Source organism: Elephantulus edwardii, unplaced genomic scaffold (assembly GCF_000299155.1).
Source record: "Elephantulus edwardii isolate Elephantulus edwardi_28Jun2011 unplaced genomic scaffold, EleEdw1.0 scaffold00002, whole genome shotgun sequence".
NCBI classification, from domain to species: domain Eukaryota; kingdom Metazoa; phylum Chordata; class Mammalia; order Macroscelidea; family Macroscelididae; genus Elephantulus; species Elephantulus edwardii.
Genome location: NW_006399752.1, coordinates 24,847,927 through 24,859,686, shown reverse-complemented (window position 1 = coordinate 24,859,686; position 11,760 = coordinate 24,847,927). Strand labels below are relative to the sequence as shown.

General features: G+C 40.5%; 1 protein-coding gene across 2 annotated transcripts in view; it reads right to left on the bottom strand.

The window, feature by feature from the left end:
* Nucleotides 1-11,455, bottom strand: part of TRAF3IP2 (TRAF3 interacting protein 2) — a 57,849-nt gene extending 46,394 nt beyond the window's left edge. The window contains exon 1 of one of the 2 annotated variants that reach the window (XM_006879035.1): nt 10,624-11,455. In XM_006879035.1, the coding sequence (XP_006879097.1) occupies nt 10,624-11,452 (829 nt within the window). In that variant the 5' untranslated portion in view covers nt 11,453-11,455. The remainder of the gene's footprint in view (nt 1-10,623) is intronic. The other variant, XM_006879034.1, reaches the window with a different exon arrangement.
* Between the last annotated feature and the right edge of the window lie 305 nt (nt 11,456-11,760).

The window sequence follows — 11,760 nt, the reverse complement described above, 5'->3', positions numbered from 1 at the left end:
ATGATGGCACATAACAACAACAACAACAACCCTCTTCTTGATTCCAATAATTGGAATTGGAGAAGGACATCATGCTTGGAAAGATGAAGAGACAGTGCATGAGAGGAAGACTCTGGAAGAAGTGGATTGATACAGTAACTAGGGCCATGGGAATAGGTGTGTTTGAATCAGTGAGACTGGCTCAGGACAGGGCAGGTTTCAGAGCTGTTATTGTCCATAGGGTTGCTAGAGTCGCAGGCGACGTGTCAGCACATAACAATAACAACAACAACATCCTCTTCCTGACAGGTAGTTGACTTATTTCCATTTTTTACTTGAATACAACAGTGCTTTAATAACATGCTTGTTCATATATTTTTATATGAACAAGCTGGTAAGAAATTAATTAATTCATTTAATGTTTCTATTCGATAGATTCCTACAAGAAAGTGCTAGGCCAAAGAGGATGCACCACCTTTAAAATTTCAATTGTGAAACCACCTTCTAGAAATTGTCCCAGTTTACACCTCTACCAAGAATACTGGGGAGTGCTTCACTTCCTCGTAGCTATACTAATAGTGGATGTTATCTGAGAGTTTGATTTTTGTATGCCTAAACAACCCCAAAAGGCCTCTTTCAAGTATTTTGTATTTTTTTTAAGTGTTGCAAAGAACCTCTTTAAAGTGTTAAAAAGCAAAAAAGTCACTTTGAAGACTGAGATGCCCTGACCCAAGCCAAGGTATTTTCAATACCTCATATGTATGTGAAAGCTTGAAAATGAATAAAGAAGACCAAAGAAGAATTGATGCCTTTGAATTATGTTGTTGAGGAAGAATATTGAATATCACATGGACTGCGGGAAATTAACAGATCTGTCTTGGGAATGGGACATTCCTTAGACGGGAGGATGTGGAGATTTCATCTTATAAGCTTCACACATGTCCTCAGGAGGGCCAGTCCCTACAGAAGGACGTCATGGTTGGTAAAGTGAAGGTCAGTGAAGAAGAGGAAGACCTTCAATGTGATGGATTGACATGAAGCTTGCAGCAATGGATTCAAACATAGCAACAATTTTGAGTAAAGACCGGTCAATGTTTCATTCTTTTGTACAAAGTATTGCTATGAGTCAGAACTGATTGGATGGAATCTGCTAATTAACAAAAGGAAGCCTTGTGGTTCAAGGGTTAAGTGTGTGGTAGATAATGAAAAGGTTGGCACTTTGAAACCATTAATCAGCTTCACTGGAAAAGGGCTTAGAAATCTGCTTCTGTAAAGCACACTGCCAAGAACACTTGATGGGACAATTCTATGTCACATGGGGTTTTGATGCATACGAATCAACTCCACAACATGCAGCAGCAATAAGGAAAAGAAAAACCTATCTTTAAAAATTTTGTATTTCTTCGATTTAATGAAGCTTGATTTCATATAGCACTGGCTGTTTTTGTTAATTAGTTCCCTTTCCTGTTCAAATCCTCTCTTCACTAACTGCCTTTCATCCTCTCCACTCCCAGGGTTCTAGAACTTTCCCTCCCTCCTGCTTCCCAATCTCCATCAATAACAAAAAAAATCAAGTCCTTTGTTGTCAAGTCAACTCATATTCACAGCAACCCTGTTGGACAGAGCAGAACTGCTTCATAGGTCCATCGTATCTTTGATCTTTACACAGACTGCCACATCTTTCTCCCAAAAAGGAGCTGCTGGGTTCAAGCAAGTGACCATTCAGTTAGCAGCCAAACACTTAACCTGCTATACTACCAGGAATACCCATGAATAGAATGAAATAACAAATACAGCAACGGAAAGCCATGTGAAGAAGGAAAGCTGGTCATGAGACATTCAAGGGAAGTGTCTTCAATTGAATGTGCTTGCCTAGAGGGGCAGTGCTTACCTCTAAAAAGGAATTGCTAATGGTATCATTTTAGGCCTCCTTCTGGAAAGTAGTGTGAAGTAGCGAGATCTTCCTGGGGACTCTCAGATTATGATAGTGAGCCAATGCTTTCTATGTCTATATATCAGGCTCTTTCCTGTTAGTAGGGTCAACAACCTCAGCTTGGTGTCATAAAACTTTAGTCACAGTAGTTCAAAGACTTAATCAGAAATGCAGAAAAAATTTATAAGCATGGTATTATAGCATTTCTAACTAAGGAAACTATTTGAAATGTCTGATAGTAGAAAATAGGTTACAAGTGATTTGGTAGATCTTTCTGATAAAATAGTGTTGTTGTTACATACCTTCGAGTTGTTTGTGACTCATAGCGACCCTACGTACAACAGCGCCTATCCTGAGTCAACTTATTGTCTCTGACACCTCTACTGCCATGACCCCAGTCACTGATTCAATCTATCTCATCGAGGGCCTTCCTCTCCTGCACTGTCCCTCCACCCTCTCAAGCATGATGGCCCTCTCCAAGGACTGGTCCCTCCTGGCAACATGTCCAAAGTATGTCAGATGACTTCAGAATCCTTGCCTCCAAGGAACAGCTTATAAAGTAATTTAAAATGGTGCTGTAAAAAGTGTATGGATTAACATTAGGAATTCTTTTAATCTTATGTATGTATTGTTGTTGCTGTTAGATGCTGTTGAGTATGACTCATAGTAACCTTCTGAACAGGAGATCTAAACCCTGTCCTATCCTGCACTATCCTCATCATCAACTTTGACATACTTAAACCCATTGCTGCAGTCACTATGTAAATGCATCTGGTTGGAGGTTTCCTCTCTTTCACTGAGCCTCTACCATGATGTCCCTTCCCAAGGAATAGTCTCTCCAAACAACATGCCCAAAGTATATGAGATGAAGCTTTATTATCCTTACCTCTAAGGAGCACTCTGACTGCACTTTCTCCAAGACATGTCCCTTTGGGGTTTGTTTTGTTTTTTTCAGTCCATTAGTCATTAGATATTCTTTTCTAGCACAACTCAAAGACATCAATTATTCTTCTGCACTCCATATTCACTGTCCAGACTTACTGCTGGTGGATCCAAGATTAAATCATTGATAACTTCAATCTTTTCTCCATGTATCATGATGATGCCTATTGGCCCAGTGGTGAGGGTATTTTCTTGGTGTTGAGATGTAATCCATATTGAAGACTATAGCCTTGGATTTTTTGTGTGTGTGTGTGAGAAAAATTTATATTTAGAATTAGCCAGCTGGACTCAGTTTAGATGATCCCAATTTTGTTGGCAACATCCAAAGCATCATAATCAGGAGCAAGTCAAACATAGGCCTTCTTCTCTCCATCAGGCCTAATCACAGTGTTAACCTTAGCCACATCAATATCATAGAGCTTCTTTACAGCTTAATTTGGTGCTTGTTGGCCTTGACATCCACAATGAACACAAGTGTATTGTTATCTTCTATCCTCTTCATGGCTGACTCAGTGGTCAGGGGAAATCTGATGATGGCATAGTGGTCAAGCTTGTTTCTCCTGGGACCGCTCTTCCAGGGGTATTTGGGCTGCATTCGGAGTCTCAGCGTCTTAGGCCACCGGAAGGTGGGTGACGTGCGGACCTTTTTTTTTGTGGCTGTGTATGCTGTTCAGGGCTGCCTTCTTGGCCTTTAATGTCTTTGCTTTGGCTTCAGTTTTGGGAGGGGCAGGGGCTTCCTTTTTTGCTTTCAGTGCCATTTTCATAGCTAGCCTTAGATTTTTATAGCAAGTGTTTCAAATCCTCCTCACTTTAAGCCAGCAAGGTTGTGTCTTATACATAAAGCAGGTTGTTGATGAATCTTCCTCAAATCTTTTTTTTTGGCATGTAATAACTTTTAAAAATACTATTTTATATTGGTTTGCTTACCAGGCTTGTATACATTGTGTTTCATGCTATCCTTCATTCACAATTGTGTTTCATACAATCATTCCCAATCATTATGTTTTAATACATTAATAACCATTGAACTATGCCCACCATTACCCTGTCTTTTCAGACCCCCTCCAGATCTTTCCCATTTCCTTTTGCCTCCATTCCTCCACCTAATAAACTGGGCAACACTATGATTTCCTCCCTACTCATCCTCACCCCCACTACACCCATCCCTTCCCCCCTTGGATCCTTATATCCTTTTATTTTTACAATAATGGTCTTATCAGCATGGTACTGGTACAATGACAGACACATAGATCAATGGAATAGAATTGAGAGCCCAGAAATCAGCCCATCTACATATGGTCAACTGATTTTTGACAAGGAAATGAAATCAGTTAAGTGGGGAAACGACAGCCTTTTTAACAAATGGTGCTGGAAAAATATCTGCAGAAGACTCAAGCAAGATCCACACCTCACTCCATATACAAAAACCAACTCAAGGTGGATCATGGATCTAGGACTAAAACCAAGGACTATAAACTTCATTAAAGAAAAGCTTGGAAGAATTCTAGTAGTCCTAGTCCAGAACATAAACAGTCTCCCAAGTATCCTGAAAAATCTACATCCAGGAGAAGATAAAATAGATGAATGGGACCTTCTAAGAATCAAATCCTTATGCACATCCAAAAACTTCTCCAACAGGGTCAAAAGGGAAGCCACAGACTGGGAAAAAGTGTTTGGTAATGACATGTCAGATAAGGGACTTATATCTAGAATTTATAAAATACTTGAGCATGACAACAAGATAAAGGTAAATAATCCAATAGAAAAATGGGCACAGGATATGAATAGACACTTCACCAAAGAAGACATTCAGATGGCCAACAAGCACATGAAGAAATGTTCAAAATCCCTAGCTCTAAGAGAGATCCAAATAAAAATAACTGTGAGATATCATCTCACTCCAGTCAGAACAGCAAAATTTAACAGAACAGCAAGCAACAAATGCTGGCGAGGTTGTGGAGAAACTGGAACCCTTATTCACTGTTAGTGGGAATGTAAAATGGTGCAACCACTGTGGAAGGCGGTATGGCGCTTTCTCAAAAAGTTGCAAATAGAGATACCATTTGACCCAGCAATTCCACTACTGGGAATATATCCCAACGAGACCATAACTGATATCCAAGCAGATATATGCACACCCATGTTTATCGCAGCTCTGTTCACAATAGCAAGGAGTTGGAAATAACCCAGGTGCCCACCAACAAACAAATGGATAGAAAAGCTGTGGTATATTCACACAATGGAATACTATGCTGCATTGAAAAACAAGGAACTCATTCAATATTATTCAAAATGGGTGAGCCTGGAGGACATTATGCTGAGTGAAATATCTCAGTTGCAAAAGGACAAATATTGCATGATGCCACTGCTGTAAAATGGGACTGATATCAGGGTGGAGGTAAGACTGAGAAAAACTGGATAAATTGTGTATACTGCACTGAAACAGACGAGGGACTGAATAATTTAAAAGCGATGTATGATAGGGCATTATGGTTATCACAAGAGTCCACAATTAAAGTTGCATAGTGGAATGTACTTGGGGCGGCGGGAGGGGTGCAGGGGGATTGTGTACCAGGGAGGGAGTCTTTCTTTTACTTATGAAAGAGAGGAGCGAACTGGGAGAGCGGGGGGAGAGGGCTGGGTGGGTAGAGAAGTGCAGCAATGAATGAATGGAAATCCAAATTCTCTGTAAATGTTCATTAAAATTATTTTAAAAAATTAATGGTCTTATGCAGTATTTATCCTTGTGAGACTGAGTTAGTTCACTCAGTATAATGTTCTCCAGTCCCTTGCAAGTTATGTAGTAATTTTCAAAATTGTTGCTCCGGAGTGCTGCATGGTATTCCATCAGGTGAATGTATTACAATTTCTCAGTCCATTCAATTGTGATGTCACACTCTTCTTCATAAAGTCTAGCTTTTCAAGTGATTTTCTGAGCATTCTGACTGAATAGTTATGGAGAAAGGAGACAGCGACAGCCCTGATGCATACCTTTCTTGATTTTAAACCATACAGTATTCCCTTGCTCTGTTTAGACAACAGCTTCTTGGTGTAGGTCTAGGTTTTGTATAATCATAATTAAATGTTCTGGAATTCCTATTTTTCTTAGTGATAGTTTTATGATCCATATAGCCAAATAAATGTCTTTATATAGTCAATGAAACACAAATAGATGTTCTTCTGGTATTCTCTGCTTTCTGCTAAGATCTATTTGACACCAGAAAGGATATCTCTGGTGCCATAGCTTCTTCTAAATCCAGCTTCAACTTTTGGCAGTTACCTGTCAATGTACTAATTCAACCTTTTTTGAATGTTCTTCAGCAATATTTTGCTCACTTCTGAAATTTATGATATTTTTCGTAATAATTTCCACATTCATTGGGATCACCTTTTTGGGAAGGTAGCAAATATGGATCTTTTCTCGTCAATTGGCCAGGTAGCTATCTTCCAAATTTTCTAGCACAGGCTGGTGACCATGTTCAGGGCTGTATCTGTTAGCTGAAACATGCCAATTGGTATCTCATCAATTCCTTATTTTTTTGCCAATGCCTTCAATATAACTTGAAATTTTTCCTTCATACCAACCACTAGTTCTTTTTCATATGGTACTTCCTAAAATGTTTCCTTGTTGACCAACTATTTTTCATACAGTGATTCTGTATATTTGCTCCATCTTCTTTCGATGCTTCCTAGATCAGTCAAGGTGTTGCCCATATCTTCTCTCAGTATTCCAACTCAAGGCTGAAATTTGTTTTTCAGTTCTTTCAGCTTGAGAAATGCCAAGTGAGTTCTCACCTTTTTATTCCCCCAATTCCAGCTCTTTGCTCTGTTATTATACTTCGCCTTGTCTTCTCAAGCTGCCCTTTGAAACGTTCTGTACATTTCTTTTATTTCAGCATCTCTCCCTTTGTTTTGGCTTCTTGATGCTGTAGTGCAATTTACAGTCTCTTCTGACATGCACTTTGGTCTTTTCTATATACATATAAATGCAGAGAAAAAAAATCCCACTATGATATATAAAATACTAGTAAGATATTACAATTGGGTATTAGGAATATGAACACTTCCTACCCCCCCTTTTCAAAACTTTTTCCATTTTTTCAAAACTTTTTGCCTGTTTATTTAAATGTTGGAGGTAAATAAGTGTTACTTTTATAATCAGAAAAATGTTATAGAATGGTATTATAAAATGGTAATAGAATACTGGAAAATAATTCATGGTATTGTTCTTAGAGAATTATTCCTTTCAACCTGGAAATTATTGAGAAATAAAGACAGTCCTGGACTTGCCTTTGTTCAGTTCTTAGTGATTCAAGATGGTATTTTCAATTGCTTCGTATGCATGTGAAAGTTAGGAAGACCAAAGAATTGATGCCATTGAATTGTCATGTTGAAGAATGTTGAATATCCCACAGATTGCCAAGAGAACAAACAAATCTGTCTTGGATGAAGTGTAGCCAGAGTGCTCCTTAAAAGCAAAAATTATTCAAAGAAAAAGGAAAGCAAAATGAAGTAAAGATCTCTTCTCACATACTTGGGACGTGTTATCAGGAAGGCCCATTCCCTGGAGAAGGTTATCATGCCTGGAAAAGCAGAGGCTCACTGAAGGAAAGGAAGACTGTCTGTGAGAAGATTCACACAATAACTACAATAATGGGCTTAAATGAGAAAGGTGCAGGATTAAACGGTTTCATGGAATTGATACGAGTTGGAGCTGACTTGACAGCATATCAGAAACCTTACCAGACCACTCTTCCCATTACTGGGTCCTTGAACAGCAGATGGTCTCTTCATCCCATCCAGAAGATTTCCCAACATCTCATGCCTACTAGGTATGGTGTTAGGCCTCAAGGGCTTTCCCGCTCCCTCCCAGGGCTTCTCTCCCCAAGCTCTCCAACTTCCTCAGCTTTGGACTCAGTTTTCCTTCTGTTTCCTCCTAGAACTTTTTTTAGATTTTATTTTGGATTTCCATTCATTCATTGTTGCACACTTTCCTCCCTCTCCACCCCTCCCCACCCCCAGTTCATTTTTCTTTTTGAAAAGTAAAACAAAAATTCTTTCATTGTTATACAATCTCCCCACCCACCCCCAGTCCACTCCACTATGCAGGTTTCATTCTGGACTCTTGTCATGACAATAATACCTAATCATATATTCCTCCTAAACAGTTCTCTCCCTCCTCTGTTTCTATGCAGTATATATTGTTTATCCCCTCTTAGATTCCCCCCAACTCTGATGACAATCCTGCTTTACAACAGTAGCACTATGTAGTATTTATCCTTTTGTAACTGAAATATTTCACTTAGCATAATGTCCTCCAGGGTCACCCATTTTGTATAATATTTCATGAGTTCCTTGTTTTTCAATGCAGCATAGTATTCCATTGTGTGAATATACCACAGCTTCTCTATCCATTTGTTTGTTGATGGACACTTAGGTTGTTTCCAACTCTTTGCTATTATAATCAAAGCCGCAATAAACATAGGTGTACCTATATCTGCTTGGGTGACAGTTCTGGGTTTTTTTATAAATAAAATTTTTCTACTTGTCTTCCAGCATCTACTCCACTTTAAAAAAAGTTATTAATTTCTCTATTCAATTTAGGAAGCTTTATGTGTGCTATTGTTAGGTGCTAGCAAGTCAACTTTTAAATCCTATTAACCCCATGTAACCAAGCTGAACAGACTTCATTTTCTTGGCTGCAGACTTTAGAAAGCAGATCCCTTGATCTTTGGCCGAAACTGTCAATCTTTCTGTTAGCAGGCAAGCACTTAACCACTGTGCCACTAGGGCTCCTTAAAAGCTTTCTACTCAGCCATTTATGTGCAAATACATAAAGTGTAGTTGATTACAGCCTTTGTGATCAACTCTATAATTTATTTTAAAGGCTCAGCCCTAGGCCTCTGGTCAGATTCTTAGACCACTCGAACTGCTTTTTGTGTAATATTTACTTGCTAAGAAAAATATCACATCTCACATGCCTGTGTTATATCTGAAAACCCCAGTTATTTCCATTACCCTTAGCAGAAATTTAGCATTAATAGCCATAATGGATCCTTTATCTCTGTAAGACTAACCAGTTCCAGAGATTCTGACTGCACTGATACATATTCATTCATAAATAATATTTTAAGGCTAGAATCATGTTAGCCCTGTCCTAAGTGCTGGTAAATCATTGATTAGAAAGGTACCACTGGGCATTTTAGTCTTGCCACATGGAGTCGCTATCAGTGGACATGATACTCCATTAACAACAATAAATAACAACAGGTCCCTAACAACAGTTAAATAACTAAGCTAACACATTGGCATCCCATCAGAACCAACTCATAGCTGAACCTCCAGCAGGTTTTCAGAGATTGAAAAGGGCATAGCATGAGAATGCCCATCCTTTCTCCCACAAAGCAGCTGGTGGATTTGAACTGCCTGACTTTGGGTTGGCAGCATAACTCCTTACCTACTAGGCACCACGAGAGCTCCCTAACAACATAAACAGTACACTGAAGTTGGCAAATGCCAGAAATAGGAGTAAAAACTTAAACAAACAAACAAAAATATTACTTTGAAAAACAACAAGTCCATAAACAAATGCTGGCTATGCTAGGGGCTGAGATAAAGATGGCACTAGGGTGACAGAGAATTGTGAGGAGATTTCCAAAGGGATATTTGAGCTAAGTTTTCAAAGATGTACATGGCGATGGTTGTACAATTCTGTAATATCCTACACTGCATTGAATTATGCACTTAAAACAGGTAAAGTGTGAATATTATGTTTCACAAATTAGAACCCAATAAAGCAATGAACATTTATAGAACTGGGTCAAATGGACGAGAGGAAAGAGTAGCCTAGAGAGAGAACACAGCACAGGCAAGTGCACCAAGATGTGAAAGAGCTGGCCAGTGTGAGAGAGCATAGCCATGGGGGATGGATGAAGAACAGGGTAGTAGAGGAGACCCAAGTCACCAACGGGGCTTAAGCAACAAAATGGCAGGAAGACAGAGTCTTTGTGACTTTCTGGGAACCTTCTGACTTTTTGACAGAAGACCCTTCTTCCTGTCATGTTTAAGATGGAAAATAAGAGAATGCAGAGGGGAAAAGAATTGAGAAGGCCATTAATTAGAACAACGAAGACATATTCTAGAGGTCACTTGGGCCACTTGCTGCTGCACGGCAGGTTTCAGAAACACTGACACAGACAGAAAACTCAGTTTTATCCTTAAAGACTCCTAGAAAAAAGAAGTTCTGAGTGAGACAGATTTTGGATAAGACGTAGTGTCTAAGACCCTTTGTGTGAAGTTTCAGTAACCATTTGGCTGCTGACCTACAGAGTAGCAGTTTGCACCCACCTAGCAGTCCATGGCTTAAAAGTAAGGAGTTGCACTGCCAACCCAAAGACATGCAGTTCAAATCCATCAGCTGGTCTGCAGGAGAAAGATGGGTAATCTCTTCCCAAGCAATTGATAGCAGGTAAAAATCCACTGCAGGGTCAGCTATGAGGCTGGGTTAAGCAATGAATCTGTGCCAACTCTACAGTGCACGACAAAAAGCAAGTGACTCTCACAAACATTACAGCCTAGAAAACTCAGAGGCAGTTCTACTCTGTCCTATGGTGTCACTGTGAGTTGGTTCCTAAACAACAAGACTCTTTGTGACTCCACCCCATTTGGAAAATGCCCACAACGAGCAGCATGCCCTCCATGCATCCCGATCCGTGGGTACTGTATGCTCAGTTACCCAACCCTGAATGTCCAGGAGAAAGATCACTTACATGGTACCTGGTGGTCAGCACCTCCAGGACAATGGTAATGATAATTCCACTGAGCATGTGGGGAATGGTTGAGGGGCAGCATCTGTCCACACACTGGATACCTCTGAGGTTCAAATTGATGGAACTCCCTGGATCGGAGTGGCCTGGGAAGGTCCTGAGGGTAACACACAGAGGTGAGGGGCAAAGGTCGTTCCAGCTGCCTGATGCCCAGGACATCCTGGGGCTGAGAATCATACCCAGTGTCTATCGTTGGCAGATCTGGGGCTGCTGGGTTCCTGGGGTGCTGGGGCCTTTGTACTCTCTCTTGGCTGTTGCCTGAGGAGTTTGCTGAGGCATCAGGTGAACTTTGGTCTGATTTGTCTGAGTCATGGCCAGTGTCAGGAGAAGCTGCTGAAAGCTGAGATCCCAGCCATTGACTATGTTTTCCCATAAGTGAAAACTGATTCCCTAGGAGGAGGGCTCTAGGCGTAGACTCTGACTCAGGCTCCCTGGCTGCAGAGGAGCCCAAGGGAACACCGCTGCCCTGGACTGAGTGTCTCCTGCAGAAGCTGTCTTCACTCTCTTCCAGGACTTTAGTGCGAAGGCGGGTGGCCTGCTGGGATACAGACCACTGGATATTTGCAAGTCTTAGAGGTGGGGGAGCCTGAGTGAAGTCTCCTGAGGAACACTGAGGGGTCTGGAGTGCAGATGAGCTGGCGGGCGCTGCGTTCCTTAGATCTGGAGCTGGAGGTTCTGATTCCTCTTCCACGGAATATTCTGGGATAGCTTTCAGCAACTGGCTTGGGTATGGTTCTGATTCATCAACCTCCACAGGAATGCTTCGGTTCATTCTAGTTTCTGAAACAAGAGAGAGCATGCCCAAGTTTTAGATGAGAGACTGTTTTTTAAGCACCGCCACTCTCTATAACCTTATAGGACCTCTTTCAGGATGTAGTTTAAGTTAACAACAGTGTGAAACCAACATGCTTGTGATGCTCCACTTACATGAAATGATTCATTTATCCTCCAGACAAAGGCACTAATGTTGATTGTTGTTGCCATTGAATCAGAATTGACTCACACCTGACTCTTCAGCAGGTTTTTCAAAGGCTATAAATTGCATGGGAGGAGATTGCCCATCTTTCTCCCATGGAGCAG